This window comes from Cygnus atratus, chromosome 9 (genome assembly GCF_013377495.2).
Source record: "Cygnus atratus isolate AKBS03 ecotype Queensland, Australia chromosome 9, CAtr_DNAZoo_HiC_assembly, whole genome shotgun sequence".
NCBI classification, from domain to species: domain Eukaryota; kingdom Metazoa; phylum Chordata; class Aves; order Anseriformes; family Anatidae; genus Cygnus; species Cygnus atratus.
The window spans coordinates 11,294,501-11,314,642 of record NC_066370.1 but is presented as its reverse complement, the minus strand read 5'-3'; the positions used below and the strand labels follow the sequence as shown (position 1 = coordinate 11,314,642).

Here is a 20,142-nt window from a genome sequence, read left to right as displayed (position 1 = left end):
TCCAGAGGGGGGCTGAAAGCATGTTTCTGGAAAGGCCGAAGGATGCTCTTGAGGCTTTGGGAGCCACAGGGAGCTCCAGGCCAGTCCCAGTCCACTGCTGGCCACAGAGAGGCTTGCAGGGCTGATGCTCATGTGTTGTGGATTCCAGCTCCTGCAAGATCAGGGGGACAAGCGGGTGACCCCTCTTCCAGGAGGTGCTGTGGCACTGGGCAGGAGGGCTGGGCTGTCCCCCAGATGCCTGTGCTGACCAGGTATGCCGGCCCTGGGGAAGATTTCTCCCTGCCCCTCCTGGTACCTGCATGTCGTCCCCACCTCCTGAGGTGGGTGCCTTTGCCAGCCCACTGCCTGTCTCTGTCTCGTATCCTACCCTGGAAACCGACAGTGGAACAGGGAAAGAAGGTCTGGAAGAATGGGTTCCCAGCAGGCTACTCTGCTCACCTTCACCTGCTGTGACATGAGCTGTGGGAAAAGACAGATGAGAATCCGAGCCCAGCTTTCATGGTTGACCGTGTTGGTATCTTTGTTATGGGCAGGCTCCAGCCTTGCCTAAGCCACAAACTAGGTAACCCATTTCCAGAGGGAAACAAGCCAAGCCCTCCAGATAAGCCTGAAGTCCTGGTGTATATTGCCCTCTGCCCTCAGCTGATCCCACCTCAGGGCCTGGATTGATTCCCTTTTTTTTCCCCCCTCGTTTTCTATGCTTTTTCTCCTTAATCTTTAAAGGTGAGACGGGTCTTCATGCAAATGCCAGTCTGGTGACCCCTGGGAATGGCAGCATTAGCTCTGAAGGCCCCCACTGCTGGGGAGGAACATCCCTATGGAAATAGCTGCTCCAAAGAGTCGGGTGGGATGACTGTGTCGGTGTGGTTCCCCTGCCTGGTTAATGTTTTCCACACATAGCTGCACAACCTGAGCTCGCGTCCAGCTGTGTTGGCTGCAGGGCGAGCTGTGCTGTGGGGAAGGGCCAGCACCGCGGGGATGCTGAGCCCTCTCCCAGCCGGTTGTGCCAGCTCTATCTTTATCCCAGCCCAATCACAACAAATGGTCTCTCCTCAGGACACAGCCAAAACTCCAGCCTGGCCTCATCTCAACCACAAACCACAGCATATCCATGTGGACTTAGAGTAATAATTTTTTCCATGAAGGGATGTAGAAATAAGTGTTATAATTTTATCTTCAGTTTTACCTAACTTGGGGCCAAGCTCACTTCTTCTCCTGGAGGTCAGATGTGTTTATGCATCACCAATTGCCTGCAGTTGGTCAGAGGGTGTGTAAGTTGGTATTTCTTCATCATTCATGTAATTTTTAGTAGCATCCTCTTTCTGAAAACAGAACAGTCGGGATCTGTAGAGTTGCAACACAACGAACTTGTGATGTGTAATAATAACTCAGTTTGTCTCATGAAGACATACTGTAGAAGACTTGATGCTTCCTGAATAACAAAGCTAAAGCCCGAGGTGCACTGGCTGAGCTCTCTTCTTTCTGATAAAGCTGCTCCTGCTTGCATGAGCCTGAACCTTGACCTGTTACCTTGAAAGATAAAAATAATTTCCGTCATTACTAAGAATTGGTCCTCACTGTTTAATCTCAGCTTAATTGGCCTTTCATGCATTTAGGCCAGCCAAAAGTTCTCTTTTTGCACAAAACCATGCAACCAGGCAGTGAGGTATGCATCTAACTAGAATTTGTTGAAAGGCGTGTGTGTATCTCTGTACAAGAGAGAGAACACTCTGTGTCAATAAGTGTGCATTTTCTAACACAAAATTTGGAAAGGCAGGGGTCTGATAGACTTTCAAGGGAAGAGGTTGGTTGCACCAAGACGTTTGTCCCTTCTGGGCTCCAAAGCGATGTCATTGCAGCTGGAGGCCACCCAGAGTATTTTGCTCTTTGCATCCAGGGCTTCCCTTGGTGGGAGGCATGCTCCAGAAAAGGGCATCTTAGAGGCCTGCTGGGACCTTTGGGGACCCAGGTCTGGGCCTTCAAGCCCAGGTGGCCTGGAGGACAGAGCACCAGCCTGCTGTGCCTCTGCCATAGGGCACACTAAGATGAGTTTCTTCTCCCTTGAGCTGCCCTGGGGCAGGCTGGGGCAACATATCTTATCCGTGGAAGGCAAAGCCACCCAGGGAACAGCCACAAGATGGAGAGTGGAAACCCAACATGGAGAAAGGTAGCATCCAAAAGAGGCGTAGAAGCTGTTCTGTACACGGCCAGTGATGTTTGGAGTAACTGGAGGCTGGATGTCTGGAAATCCAGGAGGTTACTGGCTAAGCAGTAAAGGAGTACAAGAGGTAAGCAGTAAAATCTGTTGCAGTCCGAGCCTTTCTCCTGGATGTGACCTGCTGCCACTCTCGTATGACAAGGGAAGGAGGTGTGGAGTGAAAACCACCTCGGCAGCACTGCCGTCCCCTGGGCAGGTACAGGGATGCTTTGGGGATGGAGGTGGGATGTGCGAGGCAGGGAGGGAGTAATGGGGTGTCCGGGTACAAAAAAATGCTGGGAACTGCTCCACTGAGCACGGAGCTATCTGAGCATGAGCAGAAAGCAAGGGAATATGGCCTTTTCCAGCAACTGCTCCTCTGCTGCTTGAATCGATCCTTTAGGATTTCCAAGCTTTCTTCTGCATCTTTCCACTTCATCTCTCAGGTGGCAAACGCTCTGCCTATTGCTGTAACCACTTAGTTTGTGGAGTCAAGATCTCTAGCTTGCTGGAGTAAATACAGATGGGAGAGCACAGTTTTTTAACAGGGAAGGAGGCTGTTTAAGAGTGAAACTGCCTTGTCATGGGAGCAAATCCTTTCCCCCCTCACATATGGCATGTTGGAGAAGCTCTGGACACAAGAAGTGCTGCCCTTCTAGGAAAGCAAGGGATGAAGAGATGAGAAATGGGAACTAGCCAAGCTGAGGGAACCACTGCAGATGCTGCTGCAATATCCCTAGGCTGGACCCATGCAGGGGCATCCAGGAGACCACAAAGGGAGACTGGTGCTTTGGAGATCAAACCCCAGAGCTGGACCCCACCACGACAGCACTTGTGTAGCTGGTGTCTGGTGGACACAGCAGCAAGACCAGCCCTGGCAGCTGCTGGCCAGGGATGCTGCTGGGGCACGTGGGCCAGCTGGTGTGGTATAGGGGCTCCCATTTCGTGTGCATCTGTGAAAGTCATCCTGCAGCTGGTCTTGTAGCCTGTACCAAAGATGGGACGTGGAGCTTGTAGCAGCCTCACAAAGCCAGACATTCATAAACCTAGCTGTGCCCCCCGATCCTGACTGCAGAGAGGGAAACGGGGAGTGGTGCAATCGGGTAGAGAGGGTTTGCAGAGAAACCCCTGAGCTCAGCATTTCTTCCCAGGATCATCACAACAACAGTTTATGGAAGATGAGGTGTGGTGTTTCCTGCTGGCTGCAGGGTGCTATCGAGCTATCCGGTTGCGGCCACTGGCTTTCTCTGCCTGTGCAAGGAGCTTGCCAGACCATCTGGGTGGAACATTTACTGCCTTCGAGCCCTGCTGCCACTGCCAAGGGAGTGCAAGGGAGAAAGCAAGCCAAAGGGTGCTGGGCACAACAGTAAGTTACTGGCAAACACGTGAAACTGAGGGCTGGATCCAGCAGGGACTTTCTGAGATTAGGCTGTGCAAGGCAGGGGGTAGCCACCACAGAGAAAAACAGTCCCTCCTGTGGCATTTCAGCCTGCAGGGGAATTCATATGTCATGACTTGGGAATTTTCCATTTGGAGCCCCTTGTAAAACAAAAAGCACCTTGCCTGCTCCGACTCCTGCCTGCGAAGGGGTTCAGTGCCAAAGAGTGAAAGGCGTCCTAAAAATGGGCTGATCCAGGGAGGGGGGCGATTTAGCAGCTATTGAGAAACAAGGAAGGACAAACAGTGTTAGGTCATTGCTTCTGCAAACACAGCCAGGGCTGCTCCTCTATAAAAGGGGGAGAAAGCAGCTCCAGAGCCATCACAGACCCGGAGGGGACGGTCTGTGACCACGACCACCGCAGCCCCTCCTCGGCACCTGACTTCCCACTCCAGCATGAAACTTGTGCTCTCCGCTGTGCTGTCCCTAGGGATAGCTGGTAAGTGTGTGCTGAAAGCAGGCTGGGGGGGAACGGAGGAGCCTGGACCTCCCAGGACCACAGGCTTTCACCCTAGCCCAGGCTGTTTTACAGAGGCACCTGCAGCGTGTGCCAGACCAGGCAGCTCCTAAGTAAAACCTGGCAGCTGAGTAATTAAAACCTACCCATTTTGGCAGCTATGGATACCTGTAAATGAGGATGCCTATTCTGAACACTGACGACAGCAGCTCAGTGCAGGGCGAGGGGAAAAGCACCCCTCTCCCCCCCGGCAGCTGCTGCGCCAGGAGAGGAGCATCCCCATGCGTGGGGTTAAACCAGCGCCAGCCTGCCCGTGCGTTGGGTTAAACCTGGGGCAGCTGCAATAAAACAGCTTAAATAATGAAAAGACCCCTGGGAGGAGCTTCCGCAGGCTCCCCCCACTGCTCCCCCAAAAGTTTGCATAGGGATTGCAAAGTGGCGCCGCCGTTCCTCATCTCTCTGCTCGCTCCTGGGGTGCTGCTCCCCTCGTGGGCCTCTGAGGCTTCCTGCGGCCAGGGGTGAGGCTGGTGTCCCCCAACAGCTTGCCCTGTTCCCAGCCCTTCTCCGCTGGGCTTGGGAAGCTGCTGGACCGCTTTCAATAAGCGGAGCGCTGTCCTGCTGCCACCGCTGTGCTTTTTCTTGTGCATTTCACATGCGGAGCGTGCCGCTGCACAGCTGGCACTGCTTGAAGCACGGATTCTTCTCCTCTCTTGATTTGGTCAGGCAAGGGGCAGTGAGCCATGGTAAGGGTACTGCTGCTGCCTACACCCAACACGGGAAGGAGGGAGCAGCAGGTCCCTTCTGACCTCCCATAAAGCACGGCGATGACTGATGTCCTCTTGGGGACATCCCTCCTCCCCGCTGCACAGAGGTTGCCTGAACGCTCTGCCACAGGGGCTGCGGTACTGGGGCTCCCCTCGCCTCCCCAGTGCTCACCAGTGCTGCCAGGCTGAGCAGTGCCATGAAGCAAAGCAGTGGTGTGCTGGCTGTCACCACTGCTCATGCCACAGCCACTGGCCAGCACCAGTGGAGGGGCCCTCAGGAGGACCCAGACCAGCCCCTGCCCAAGGCGGGATGGTTGCCAGCCCCACATTAAGCTGGCCATGGCTTTTTTTCAGCCAAAAGGTGAAAAATGTAGATTTAGGCAGAGAGAATTAGGGCTACGAATTCCCTGTGTGGCCAAAGTCAGCATTTCCACCAGGAGGAGCAGGCGGTGTCTGCTGGTGGAGTTATGGCTCAAAAAGTCAAAAGGACAGAATATTTCAGAGGTGAAATAGAAAATGGAAACAGCATGGATTAATTGGAAGATGCATCTGAACAAAATGTGCCTGGAGAAAGGTAAGTGTGCATGTCTTGGTCTGTATGATCCTGCCAGGAAGGGGCAGAGCTAAGGTGCAATGTGCAGCAGGGGCTGGCCAGAACGGCGGTACGGGGCCAGTCGTGCACTTTAACTGCAAGTTTCCAACATCTCTGGTGCTTAGGTTGCTGAAAGAGGCAAGAGTCTGCGTTGACCTGCGGTCTTTGCTTGATCAGCCTCCCAGCACAGCCAGGCAGCTGCATTTACTGGTGGGGCACCCTTAGAAGAGGGGGCTGTGGCTGCGTGCAGGTGGTACAGCACCTTGGTTGCTGCCTGTGCTGGAGGAGATGGGGAGTAGAGAGGTAAATATATCTGATCTGCTGGCCACCAGGGAAGCTGTGTGTGGCAGCATACTGAACATAGTCCAACCTGATGAGAGCTGCTCTCCCTCTGGGGTTATTTGCAAAGAGGCTGCTTCAGGGGACAGTCTTTTCTTTTTGTTTGGAGTTTGGTTTCTATTGGATTTGTTCTCCTGCCCCTGTGGGTGTTGCCGTGAGCTCAGGCTGCTGGAATCACCATTCTGAGCAGGGACGTCCATTACCCAGGGATAGAGACGGTCCTTCCAGATGCTCCTGAAGGTCCACCTGTCAGGTGAGAAGGAAACTCCTTTCCTGTGTGACTTAGGAGATATGCAAAGGAGATCCTGCTGCTCCCCTGAGGCCATGGCTGCAAGGAACCAGAGATGGTGTTTCTCCCCCATTGGTGCCTTTCTCCCTCTCTGAGATGACTTTTATTACTATTATTTTTTATTTTTTTCCACAGCTCTGTGTTTTGCTGCTTCCCCCAAGACAAACATCAGATGGTGCACAATATCCTCAGCAGAAGAGAAGAAATGCAACAGCCTAAAGGACCACACGCAACAGGAGAGAGTTACATTGAGCTGTGTGCAGAAAGCAACGTACCTGGACTGCATCAAAGCCATCTCGGTGAGTGGGCAGCAAACAGCTGTGCTGGGCACTGAGGAGGTTGCAGCAGCACCTTCCACCTGGAGAAAGGGTTTCCTTCGAGTCACTGGTAAACCTGTGATCCTACTGTGGAGAAGGACTCACCCACAAGGATCCAGGAGAGACTGCTGGGAAGTGTTTTCCCCTCATTTTGTTTATTGATTGAAATCTCTCGCTCTTTAGAATAACGAAGCAGATGCCATTAGCTTGGATGGTGGTCAAGTTTTCGAGGCAGGCCTTGCCCCCTATAAGCTGAAGCCCATTGCTGCTGAGGTCTACGAACGAAGTGGAGGTAACGTTTTCACGTAGCATTTTTAAGCCAACTGGTGGTAGCAAACTGGTGGTGCAAAGGCCTTCCTTTCCACCTAGTGCTCCCATGTTGTTTCTGCTGGGTGTCTGAGCTATTGTCCCTGGCTTCCAGATCCCCAAGGGGAAGGGAGGGAGCCAGTTATGCCAAAATGTGAATCATCTGTTGCTGCCCATGACCACTGGGTCACTGCAATGGAAGGGGACAGAACCAGTGCCCTGCTAGTGCTGGTAGCTGTGCTGAAAGTCACCAGTGATGCAGTGATGCAGTGGCCATGAATGGAGATCACCGTCAGCAGAAATCCCAGCCCTCCCAAAATGTGGCATGAAAGTTGTTCGGAAGAGATCCCAGAGCTATTCTACTATCAGAGACCTTGAACGGCGCAGGTAAAACACAGCAGTCCGCACAGCTTGCTGTGCAGCCATTGACCAGAGCAGCTTACAGCCGCAGCAGCACTGCTATTAGTGGTTGTGGAGGACTGCCTTGTTGAGATAACCAAGGCAAGAGGTGCAGGCAGTGCACAGAAAAATGTAGAGGAGCGTAAAGAAATTCTGCAGCAGTCCTGTCTGATAAGAGTTTGCTCTGGTGCTCCATCCCTGCCAACTCCCTGTGCTGTCCTTCCTCTTTCCCTTGCTCCTCCAGGGAGCCAAACAGACACTGTTTCTCCGTTTTGCCTTTATCACCTCGAGCGATCCCACACATCCAAAACTCCCAATCTCTTTTGACCAATCTCTTTTCTCCCCCTCTGCCCAGGAGGTCAGTCTGCTTGTACGCAATATTCAGGATCAAAGCAACAGGGGTGGGTCATTCTTGACCATGTCTAAAACTCGGTCACTTTATTCATATGTAATGTGATGGAGCTGGTATAATTTTAAAGACTAGACATGGAATTTCAGACTTGTAACGCTTACATGAATGCTCCAGTGGGCAATGGTGTTTGAGAAAAGACTTGTTTAGGCAACCTTGTATGTATATGTCCACAACGTATGTCCAGTGACAGAGCATTTTGCATGTGATAGTGTTTTCAGGATGCTTACGACTACTTGCTGTAATGTACACCGCTGGTTCAATATCGGCAGTGTAGCTCACCCCTGAGAAAATGGGAAGACCAGGCTTGTTCAAGCAAAGCTATTAATTACCTCCCTCCTTCTCGCACTGCAGGCTCCACAACCAGCTACTACGCTGTGGCTGTTGTTAAGAAAGGAACAGACTTCACAGTAAATGACTTGCGAGGCAAGACCTCCTGCCACACGGGCCTGGGCAGATCCGCTGGCTGGAACATCCCCATCGGGACTCTCATCCACCGGGGAGACATCGAGTGGGAAGGCATAGACTCAGGCTCAGTCGAGCAAGGTGACGTGGGGAACAGCACGAGAAATGGGCTGATGTTAAGCCAGGGGTGGTGGCGAGGTGAAGGCAGCGTTGCCTGATCTTCTGCAGAGGTTCAGAGGCAACTTGGAGAGCAACCGAAGCATTTACTTTCTTTCCATGTTTCCCCCCCAAACCCTTCCTGGTCCTTGTAAAAGGGAGTTTTAGAATAACCATTGCATGTTTCTCCCCTGCAGCGGTGGCCAAGTTTTTCTCTGCCAGCTGTGTGCCTGGTGCCACCACTGAACAAAAGCTGTGCCGTCAGTGCAAGGGGGACCCCAAAACCAAATGCCTCCGCACAGCGCCTTATTCTGGATATTCTGGAGCTTTTCAGTGAGTGAAAGTTATTTCTCATTATACCAGGGACTGCTGTGCTGTAATCAGGGGTCCTGATGAGGTGGAATTTATAGAACTGGGACTGCTGGTAATTAAAGATCCAATTAGCAACAACTGGCAGGCAGTTAGCAGGAGCAGAAAGAAGGAGCTCAGCTGTCTGATTTTGCATAGACCTAAGGATATGTAGCATTAGCATTGTGGTAAGTCTAACTGGGTCTCTTGAGTATTACTTCTTTGCCATTATATTTACTTCCCTGCCAGCACAGCTTTTTTGGGAAGACTGCTGCTCTGCGGTTGCAGTTTATGCCAAAGTAATTTGCTGAAACAGGAGACAGGGAGCCGTGATGTCTGTTGTTTTTTGTTTGTTTTAACATTTCTTCTGTTTCCTCTCACCTACAGGTGTCTGAAAGATGGAAAAGGAGATGTGGCTTTTGTAAAACACACAACTGTTCAAGGTAGGCCTGCAAACCACTTGTTTCTCCTTTCTATTCCAACCTCTTGCTTCCACTCCGTCCTGGGATTAGTCTACACTGTGCAAACTTTTGTTTCTCTCCTAGCTTACTTCATACTTCAGATCTTTTAAACTCTGGAAATACGTTTTGCACACTGGATTAATTACAGGACTCACTTATCCTTGTTACTGAAAAATATGATTGTGAGCATTGTGGGGTCTACTTCTCCTTTGGGATTCTTCTTTGAGGAAGGAAAACCTGCTTGATTTAAGTTCAAAAGCATTACCATTGGTGCCATATTGCAGGGGCAGCTGTAGCATTATGACAGCAAATGCAGGGTGAGCATGAGGTGGGTAGAGAAGCTCACCCATTCCTCTGGGAGCTTTGGTCCACAGCAAGAGATTACTACCTGCACCTCTTGGAGAGGGAACGTGGCCTGGCACTGCCAGGACCGGCAGCGAGCTCGGCGGAGGGCCACCAACAGGGCCACGTGGCTGGAATGCTTGTCTTGCAAGGAGAGGCTCGGGGAGGTAGGCTTGGTCAGCCTGGAGAAGAAAAAGCTTTGGGAGACCTCAGAGCAGCCCGTCTGTACCTACATGGAAATTAGCAAGGAGGTGAAGCCAAGATTGTTACAGAGTTGGACTATGGAAAGATGAGAAACCATGGTCATAAATCAGGGTTTGTGAACCAATTGAAAAGAGAGGTTCGGACCAGACGCAAGGAGAAATTGTTTCCCTGTAAGGACAGTCAGGCAATGGGACAGGCCGCCCAGGACAGCCGTGCAGTCTCCATCCTTGGAGGTTTTCAAGATCCAACTGGAGCAACCTGGTCTGCCCTGCTTTGAGCAGGGGTTTGGACCAGAGATGTTCAGAGGTCCCTTCCCACCTGAATTCTCCTGTAATCCTGTGCTCTCTGACCTGGTCTCTGTTTTCAGCCTTGATACTGGCTATCCGCTGGCCTTCACAGACCATGTGCGGGGCCTGACCTGTTAAATCTACTTGTAAGGTGTTTGTAAATTTATTTGTATTCATATCTATATGCACGTGCCTGGATGTCCAGGCACTACTGCCACATAAATAAATACTGATGGGCTAGTTATGGCAGCAGTAGAGATCATCTCATGTGCATGCGGATTCTTTCCGTGCTGCCTTCGTATGACCACAATGATCCCATCTCTCCTAACACCTTTGCATTATTGCAAAGAGGTTTGTGCAACTTGTCTGCAGTGAAGAATTCTTCCCTGATATTCAGCTGGAATAAATCAATGACAAAGTTGCCCCATGCTGGGCCATTGTCTATTTTTGTGGAGATGCAACTCATGGTTCCCCTGTTCCTCTAGAAAATGCCCCAGAGGAGAAGGATGAGTATGAGCTGCTGTGTCTGGATGGCACCCGTCAGCCTGTGGACAGCTACAAAACCTGTCACTGGGCCAGAGTGGCTGCTCACGCTGTTGTGGCTCGGGATGATAGCAAGGTTGATGACATCTGGAGCTTTCTCTCAAAAGCACAGGTACCTGCAAGCTCTGCTTTCCTTCCCCTGCCATCCCTCTTCTGTCCCATGGCTTTGCTTGCTCTCTCCAGCTTTCCGAATGCTTTGGTGTAGTTATTTGCTGATTATTTTTTCCCTGTGGCAGAGCAACTTTGGCGTGAGCACAACCAGCGACTTCCACCTCTTCGGGCCACCTGGCAAGAAGGACCCAGTCCTCAAGGACTTGCTTTTCAAAGACTCTGCTATAATGCTGAAGCGTGTCCCAGCACTGATGGATTCCCAGCTCTATCTGGGCTTTGAGTATTACAGTGCCATCCAGAGCCTCCGGAAAGGTGGGCAGGACGTGAGATATGGATGTATTGTCAGTGGGAAATGCATTGAAGGGACATGATCATAAAACATGTCTGGGGAAAGGAAGATGACTTTCCAAGTATAGACAGTATTCTCCATAAAATATTTCCTGTGAAAGGTATTGGCTTGTGTGGTTGGTAGGGAATCGGCATGGTCAAAACTGCTGCTCAAAATAGCTGTTTCTGGGATGTAAGAGTACAGGATCAGGAGGAACATCCCAGGACATCAGGCCCAGCATTGGCCATTTGCAGGAAACAGGGTCCCTTACTTTCATCCGGACTCATCAAACATTTACTGATGTCCTAGCTGGCTTTCTGAGTCAGATGTCCAACAAATGACCTCTGAAAGCCATTTAACATCCACAGTTGGGCAGAGGTCTCTGTGGTAGGCTCAGCCACCATGGCATTTATGGAAGGAGGCACATCGACTTCACATAGCATCAAAACATGTTATTCAAATGCTACCTCACCAAACCATGACAAGGTGGTGCTTCTCCACCTCCCTCTGGTCCCAGTCCCGAGGCTGGCTGTGTGCAGATGGCTTCGTGGCAGAGTCCCCCTCACCCAGAAAGCTGCCTGCCCGTGGCCCTGTGGTTCAGCAGAGCTCTGGGCTTATTCTTTTTTCTCCGGCCGGTTTTTGCAGATCAGTTGACTGTCAGCCCTAGAGAAAACAGGATTCAGTGGTGTGCAGTAGGCAAGGATGAGAAGAGCAAGTGTGACCGCTGGAGCGTGGTGAGCAACGGGGAGGTGGAGTGCACCGTGGCAGACAACACGAAGGACTGCATTATTAAGATCATGGTAGGGCTTTTTTCCTTTTCTTCTCCCCGGGATTCTTTCAGCTGGAGAGAGGCAATGCCTCTTTCAGCCTGCTAAGAGATCTAGGGGTGGGGTTTTACCATAAAATGCTGGGGGCTTTCTGAGAAATAACAGCAGGCAGAAACCAACCTTATCACAGGGAAAAGGCTCAACTAGCTCTTAAGATTAACATCTCAAAGATTAACATCTTTGAAAAACGTTATTAGACAGAGTTCTTCTTTGGTGTTTCCTAAACAAGAAATAATTTTCTGGTGTGAAGTATCTTTTTATTTAGAAAAGGAAGGTGACTATAGTAAAATAGAAAAAGAAGATAGTGAGAAATAGATTTTAAGTTCAAATAAAATGAAATGGTTGTACTGGCCAGAAGCCTTAAAAAACAAACACACAAACAAACAAACAACAACCAAAAAAACATAATTTGTTGAGAAAGGTGTTTTAGACTGACTTGCTTGCATCAGTCAAGCCTGTTATTTTCCTCTGTACTGAAAAACAAACAAGTTCCAAACAAGATCCAAACAGGGAAATCTTCTTCTGCAGTTAAGAGGTCTTGTTCTCTGATGCAACCCAGAGTAGCTGTAATGTCTTGCTTAGTCTCCTGCCATTGGATCTGGCAAATCCTCTGAAATTCTTCGCCTCTAACAACCAGTTTTCCCTCAGACTTAGAGCGTGCCCTGCTTGCTGATCCAGCCTGCAATGCAAGCGCTCTCACCTTCGAGTTGAGTGTCCCAGCCTACAAAGAGCAGTTCTTCTTGCCATTTCGGGGTCACACAGAGAAAGGCCATTGCCTGCTCAGGAGAGAATGGGTTCCATGGTGTAGATGATGTTAGTTCAGAAAGTTGGGTCAGTACTGTGGAAACAGTACAAAATGCAAACTCCAAAGGACAGGTGGGATAAGGAAACAGGCTGGGAGATGCACCCACGTGAGCCTGCGAGTGCCTGGAGGTGAGAGCTGCTGCAGGAGGTGGTTACAGCACACGTGAGAGGTAATTTCAGAGCACCCTCTCTTTGCACCAGCAAGAACTTGTCTGGCCGTGTGCTACCCTCTCAGGCCCCTTTGCCCCCAGCCTGTCTCCTCTCATTTACTGCTTCTTTTAAGATACAGTTTCCAAAATTGCTGCTCAGGGGAAATACGGTGTCATTTCGTCACCATGCGGTTTTCATTGCAGAAAGGTGAAGCGGATGCCATCAGCCTAGATGGAGGTTTTGTCTACACTGCTGGCGTGTGTGGGTTGGTGCCAGTGATGGGAGAAAGCTATGAGGGTAAGTGCAGTCCTGGTGCTGGGGAAGGGGTAGGTGCAAAAGCATTGGGTTTATTCCAAAACCTAGAAAGCAGCCTCAGTGCTGCATCCCGCAGAAAACACGTGGTGTGCAGGGCAGCTCTACTTGACTACATGCCTGAAAAATCAGGATTGTGATTTGGATTGTGCTCCAGCTCCTATCTTCTTCATTTTAATCATGATGCCCCTGTCCTTTAGCACTGGTCTTGGTGAAACTAGTTGTCTTAGCACTGAGGAACGGACAGAGGCTGTTCTTTGTTCTGTCAATTTGCTCAATGCGACCTTAAATAGCCACTTCTAGAATGAACTTTCTCCAGCAAATAGTGAGCTTGATTCATTTTTGGATTTGCCATATGTTTTATCTAATATCTTCTTCTTTTCCCCTCCCTCAGATGACAGCCAGTGCAGCAAAGCAGAAGGACAACCAGGTAATTACTACCAACAGAGGGACAGACAATTGTCCATTCAGATATAAGAAGAAAAATACATATACAGTCATGAGCTGAGAATTAATGGCCACTCTCCACACAAAGAGTTTTGTAAGAGCCACTGTGTACAACACAGATGTGAAAAATTTGGGTGAGAAATTAACACTTAAATGGAAACTCTGGGTCTGCAAGCAGATACCAAGGCAAAGTGTATGGCAGCAGCAGAGATTTGTGCAGGTCTCACTGTGACATTGCCAGGGCTGCAGAGAAAGAGGGACTGGGCTGTAGCATTGGGGGATTGTTTTTTATAGAAATAGAAATTTGATATATTTTTTTTTATCAAATAATTTTTTTTATCAAATAAATTTGATATAATTTTTATAGAAATACAAATAGAGAGAGGAAGGAAGGTTTTGTCCTTTGCTAAAGAGGATATGAAGTCCGGAGGCACGCATTGTGTACATCTTACCACAGCCTTCTTGCATACCTGAGTACCAGTTTTGTGGGGGAGAAATGTCAGGGGTAATAATTTCCCAGGAGCATGGTGGGAATAGATGCATCACAGCTACAAACTGTTCTCCTGTTGCTGTGTGGCCAGTCCTTCATATGGGCAAAATATTTCTGCTACGCTGTGCATAGCTGCCCTCTCCTAAGTGTAGCTGACACTCTGGTAAGGAAGCACAGTGGGATCCTTGGGTCAGTCCTTAATTCTCCTCTATTTTCCTTCCAAAAGCATCATACTTTGCTGTGGCTGTTGTGAAGAAAGCCGACAGTACCATCACATGGAACAATCTGCAAGGCAAGAAGTCGTGCCACACCGCTGTTGGGAGAACTGCTGGCTGGAACATCCCCATGGGCTTGATTCACAACAAAACCGGGAGCTGCAATTTTGGTGAGTCAAGACGTACATCCATTTGTCTGAGCTAGAAACCTGCAAGCAAAAACGTTTTGCCATGCCTCCTCTGATCTACAAAGCTTCTTGTGCCTCGAAAACTCTCACTTGGAGAAGGAAATGAGGATGAGTCTGTTATTTAAGGTTTCAGTGAGCAAAGTTTCAGGCTGTTGGTGACTGATTCTGACTAGGATATGGCACATCAGCTGCTTTGGGGGGGGGGGAGGGCTTCACTTTCTTTTCACCTTTCTCCCCTTCCCCTTTCAGCAGCCCAAAAGGCATTCCCAAAATGGGAACACAGGCTGCCCCAGGTAGAGGGGGGCTGCTCCTTGTGCAGGACGCTGTGTAGGAGTAAAGGATGGATTTCTGAATCCCAGAAGGGCTGAGAATAGGGGATAGAGGCTGCTCTCAGTTCAAGAAACTTTAAGGGACTGATCTGACTCCCTTGAGAATAGTGGGTTAAAAGTCTGCATTGCTCAGAAGATCAGCCTCTATATCCAACATTCGGTCAGAGAGAATTACAGTCCAACAAAAATAATATGGAGATATTATGGACCAAGGCAAATTAAGCATATAATTATTAACAGCAAATCTAATCTCAAGAACATACTATTGTTACTAAGATTTAGACTCTGCCTCTCCATCCTCCCACCTGCCTTTCCTAATGCCCCTTCTTCTCCCTGAGTTCTCATATTGCTGCCAACTCCAGTCGTGCCTACCCAGAAAGGCTGGCTCCACGTGAGCTGGGAATGGTTTGCACAAAACACATTCTTCTTTCAATGCCAAGATCATCAGTCACACCAAGGGATGAGATTCCTAGTCAACGCATGATGCGTGTGATGTGCTGTCTGCTGAGGCACACTCCTCTTTGCATCGCAGCCTGTTCCCAGTCCCCGCTGACTGCTCATATAAGATCACCTCAAGAACGTATTATGAAAAGAAACCCCAGTTTTCCAGTGCAGGAAAAGTAAATTTCTTGTATTCCTGCCCTCAGATGATTACTTCAGTGAGGGCTGTGCTCCTGGTTCTCCTCCTAACTCCCGCCTCTGCCAGCTGTGCCAAGGTTCAGGGGAAAACCTGCTGGAGAAGTGCGTCGCCAGCAGCCACGAGAAATACTATGGATATACTGGAGCTTTCCGGTAAGTGGGGAAAACGCTCAGGTACCTGGGGCTGATCAGAGAGGTGATGGGTAGATCGTGCATGGGGTATGGCCTCATGCTGACACTAGTCCGCTGACCTTTTCTTTTTCTCCATGACACTGCTGCAGGTAGATAAGCCTGTAATATTACTTACGTACTCCATATGATTTTTCTTTATGCAGCTGTCTTCCCACTGTCTATTCTCCTTTTCTTCAGTGTAGGTGCAAAATGTTCCCATTCTGTAAAAATTAATGTCCTGGTCCTTCCAGGCAAACTGGGAGAGACATGAGCGTTTTGGCCAGACCTCCTACAACGACAATGGTGCTACGCTTAATTACATAGCAAATTATGTAAAATAAAGAATGTTAAAAGATGTAAACCCAGAAACAATGCTGCCACTGGATACTCCCTGCTAAAAATGCTGCTTGCCTTAGTTAAAACGAACAATTCCCTAAAAAGAGAAGGGACCAGAGGTCAACCCCAGTGCCATCTCCTCTGTACCAACCAGTAGCAGATCAAGTCTAAGTAATTTGTATTGGGCACAAACTTAAAAAGAGAATAAAACTTTTTTTCAGTTACATCTAATAGCAGAGAGACCCTGCTGCAGGATTTGCAGTCATTTTGGTGCAAGTTTGACTTTTTACATGTCTATTGAAAGGTGCAGCCAGGCACTGCAGAAAGCAACGCAAATTCCGAACTTGGCTGAACTACTTTCTGACAACAATCAGTTACTTAGTATGTTAAAAGGATGCATGTGTTTTTCCAGGATGTGTTAAAAGACTATGTTTCAGATATCCTTAAAATATTCATGGCAGGGCTCCTAGACCTGACTGTGTTTAGAGACTAATTTCACAAAGTAAGATACAGGTCAGAATCCAACCTGTGGGAAAGGACCAGGACTCCGGCACCCACATCACTTGCCTTTCTTTGTACTTCACAGGTGTCTGGTCGAGCAGGGTGATGTGGCCTTTATTAAGCATTCAACTGTTGGCGAAAACACTGATGGTATGTGGTTATCCTCTTGCATGGGACTTGGCAGGACTGCTTCCCCCATCTGCGTTATTTTCATTCCCAAAACATTAACTTCAGCTGAACAATTATTCTGGTGGCCTATTAACTACAAACTCCATATGGCCTCTTTTGTACACGCAAAGTATCTAAGTGTCAGTGCACACACGTGCAGGGACAAATGCTTTGCTTGGGTGTTGAGAGGGTGATTATGACTCTACTATACAATATCTCTGAATCTCCAAACCAATTCTCTTCATAGGCAGAAATAAAGATGAGTGGGCCAAAGGTCTGAAAATGGAGGACTTTGAGTTGCTGTGCACTGATGGGCGACGGGCAAATGCCATGGATTACAAGACCTGCCACCTGGCCAAAGTTCCTACCCATGCTGTGGTTGCACGCCCCGAGAAAGCAAGCAAAATCCGTGAGCTGCTGGAGAGACAAGAGGTTAGTGGTACTGACAGTGGGAGGAATGTTCTGGGGTGGTTTTTACACGTTTGCATTTTTAGAGCAATGATGCTCTCCAAGTCAGTGAAATGTGGAAGATTTTGACTTACTGATATGGGGTCAGAGCCTTGTCCCTCAGCTTCCCCCTCCCTCCATCCCTTCTGAACTGCTCTTACAGCTGTGTTTTGGAGACTCCTCTGGGGTGCCTGATCTCTGACCCAGCTGTGTCAGGCACAAGGTAGGCAGCAAGCCATCCAGCCCCCCTGGAACACAGACGGTCGTCCAGCTACTGCTGTCAGCATAATCAGTTTATGTCAGCTCTTTTTGATTTCACGCCGACAATGCTGAGATTTTCTCCACCATCTGGATCTGTTAAGAGACACTTTGGAAGTCAGCTCCTTTTGCTTTCAGCTCTTGGTGAAGGCACAGAACCTGCTGGCAGCTCCTGCCAGTGGGATCTGCATATAGTGAAATACTAAAAAAGAAAAAATTTTTGTTTTGCCGGTCATGCCACAAGTGTGCTGCTTACCACTGAGAGCCCTGCCACCTAGTCACATGGACAGAAGATTCAGTCCTAAACTTTTGGAGCTTGACTGGGGGCTCCCCAGGACAAGGAGTTTGTGGTGAAGAAGTAGTACTAAAAGTGAGGCTTGTACGAGCTGAATCTTGCTTTCTTTCTACTTTTTACGTACACTTACCTCTTCATGCCTTTATTTCAGAAACTGTTTGGATCACATGGAACCGAGAAAGAGAGATTCATGATGTTTCAGTCTCAAACCAAGGATCTTCTGTTTAAAGACTTGACCAGGTGCCTGGTTAAACTTCACCAAGGAATAACACACAAGGAGTTTCTCGGAGATGAATACTATGCTTCAGTTGCTAGCCTCAATACCTGCAACCCATCAGGTAAATGTAACAGCCTCAGGACGAAGTCAGTGAATCGCAGTTCTTAGCATCTGCCATATGGACAGTTATTTCTGTTGCTGTCCATTTAAATTTTTTAAAGAAAAATGAGGATAACTCATAAAGCTGCCAATATATTTCTCCCAGAGTTTCCTGAGCTAACTTCTGCCAGATTGGAAACTTGTTCTGGCATCAATGGGAATGAACGATTTTTAATTACCTTTAGAAAACATGGAGTTTGAGAAGCGGTAAAAAGAACCCACCCTGTCCTGTCAGCCTGTGTTCAGTGTGATCTGTGGTTAATGCACACTTCTGGTGGTATGGTGGATATATTTTCCACAGTATGACAATGTTGGCATGGTTGGCTGTGCACTGGTAGGATGGGAGCGATGTTGCGTTTTCTGTTTAAATGCAAGGTCTGAATTCCTCCCTGTCCTTTCCCTTTTCAGATCTCCTCCAGGTGTGCACCTTCCTTGAGGACAAGTAACAGCATGGGAAGGGCCCTCATTGAAGGGGGAGGAAACCTAGTGCCGTGACTCCTTTCGTGCCCTCAGCTCCAACACCAACCCACAGAGGGCCCTCTGCCTTCGCTGCTTCCTCTGCCCTTCTTCATCACTCTGAAAGTGTCTATTTGAAACTTCACGGTTCTCTGCTGCTGTCACAGCAAGGAATAAAATCTCGAAGTCTAAACAGGTTTCCTGAGATTTCTCAAAGTAGTTATTATGCCCACTCCTTCCCTGGCACCTCTTGCTGCAGGCCAGTGGCAGACTCCAATCTGGCTATTGCCATTCAAGGCTATTGCTGCCCAACAGAGAAAATCTTTTCAGTATTTTCTAAGGCAAAATGGATTAAAGGTGTCCTAGAGTCTTATTAACAGACATTTTTTATTATCTGTGCTCCCACTTCACCCAGATTATCCCATTATCTCCCCAGGAGACAACAGCTGACCATTGTGTTTGGGATATAGGAAGAGAGAGAGTGTTTATGTGAGGGAAGCTGAAGGATAGAGAGTGTAAAGAACAACAACAACAAAATACAAAAATATAGTGGTTGTAAGACGGAAGGTGTGAATAGAAACCATTCCATCTCATATCTCAGCTGGGTGGATATGAATAGTGCAGAAGCAGAGTTATTTCCACCAGGCAGTACACTTAAAATGCCGTATGTTGCTGTGGAGAGCCCAGGCTTAGACTTCCTTTCTGAAAAAAAATCTTGAAAAAAAATCTAGGACCTATTTAGAAACCTGCATTTTGCTGAGCTTCTGCTGAGCTACAAAAAAAATAAAATAAAATAAAATAAAATAAAGGCCAGCAGGTAGTAACCCTCTTGTCGAGGCAGGCATAGAAAAACTGCTGAGGAAAAAAAAAATGCTGAATTCCCATCTTTGCAGGAATTAATATTTTGATGGACTTGCAGTGATGATATTTGAATGCATATTACATGTATTGCAAGACACCCACTAGCCTAACCAAAGATCACTTTTGAAGACAGAAAGTTAAAGTGGAAGCAATGGTATTCAGTCCCTCGCACTTTTGTAGGTTCAAGTATATTGGACAGATGGTTTGTTTAATCTGTTCTTAAGAACCAGCAAAGAGAGACAGTGTCCCTAAAAGAGCCTGTTTCTACAACTAACTCCTGCTACAGGTGGAAAGCTTTCCCCGAGAACAAAACTCCACAACCTTCCTGGGCAGTCTGTCCCACTGCTTGCCTGTCCTGAGGGGAAGAGGTTTATCTCATATCCAGTCTGAACCTCTCTTGTTTCTATATGCTTCCCTTGCTTCTTGTTCTGCACCACTGTGAAGAGCCTGGATCCATCTTCCTGCCACCTGGAAGAAATGTGGCAGCTGGTGCCAGGTCTGCCCTGAAGCCATCTCTTCTCCAGCCTCAAAAAACCCTGGTCCCTCAGCCCCCGGGGTCATCCTGCTGGCTCTGTGCTGAGTTTGCTTTTGTTCATCGAGGTCTTATTGAATTAGGGGCCCAAACCTAGCCACAGCAGCTAGGTGTGGTCTAACAAGTGCTGGGTAGAAGCCAGCAATCAGCACCCCAATCCGGCTGTGCTCCAGGGATGCTGTTGACATCTCTGCTGCCTGGGCAGATGCCGGCTCCTACTCAGCCTCTCCCTGCCCAGAGCCTCGCAGCCTTTCCAGCAGAGCCGCTCCCCAGCCTGCATTGTGCTGGGGCTCGTCCCTCCTGGGGCAGGACCAGGCCTTCGTCCTCGCTGCATCTCGTGGGGTTCCTGTTGGTCTGTTCTTCCAGCCCACCCTAGTCCCCCAGCATGGCAGCACTTCAGCATGTTCCCAGTCTGGGGTAACTTTCAAACTTTCTAAGCCAGCACTCCATCATGTCCTTCAGGTCACTGATACAGCTGTTAGAGACAACAGCTCCCAGGATCGAGCCCCGTGGTCCCCACCCATGACCTTTCTCCGGGCAGAGTGTGACCCCACCACAAAGGACCTGCTGAGCCTCATCATCTAGTCAGCCTCATGTCCTATTCTGTTCTAATTATTTTCACAGAATCACAGAATGTTAGGGATTGGA

At 48.8% G+C, this 20,142-nt stretch overlaps 1 protein-coding gene across 1 annotated transcript; it reads left to right on the top strand.

Moving 5' to 3' along the window:
- The first annotated feature begins 3,960 nt into the window (after nt 1-3,960).
- On the top strand, nt 3,961-18,877 carry TF (transferrin). Its single transcript, XM_035544929.2, has 17 exons — nt 3,961-4,074; nt 6,212-6,375; nt 6,577-6,685; nt 7,862-8,053; nt 8,266-8,401; nt 8,804-8,859; nt 10,196-10,365; nt 10,490-10,676; nt 11,338-11,492; nt 12,677-12,770; nt 13,180-13,215; nt 13,949-14,107; nt 15,102-15,246; nt 16,187-16,251; nt 16,517-16,701; nt 17,421-17,607; nt 18,054-18,877. The coding sequence occupies exons 1-17, from the start codon at nt 4,032-4,034 to the stop codon at nt 18,089-18,091; spliced, it is 2,121 nt and encodes a 706-aa protein (XP_035400822.2). The 5' UTR covers nt 3,961-4,031; the 3' UTR covers nt 18,092-18,877.
- Nucleotides 18,878-20,142: the final 1,265 nt, after the last annotated feature.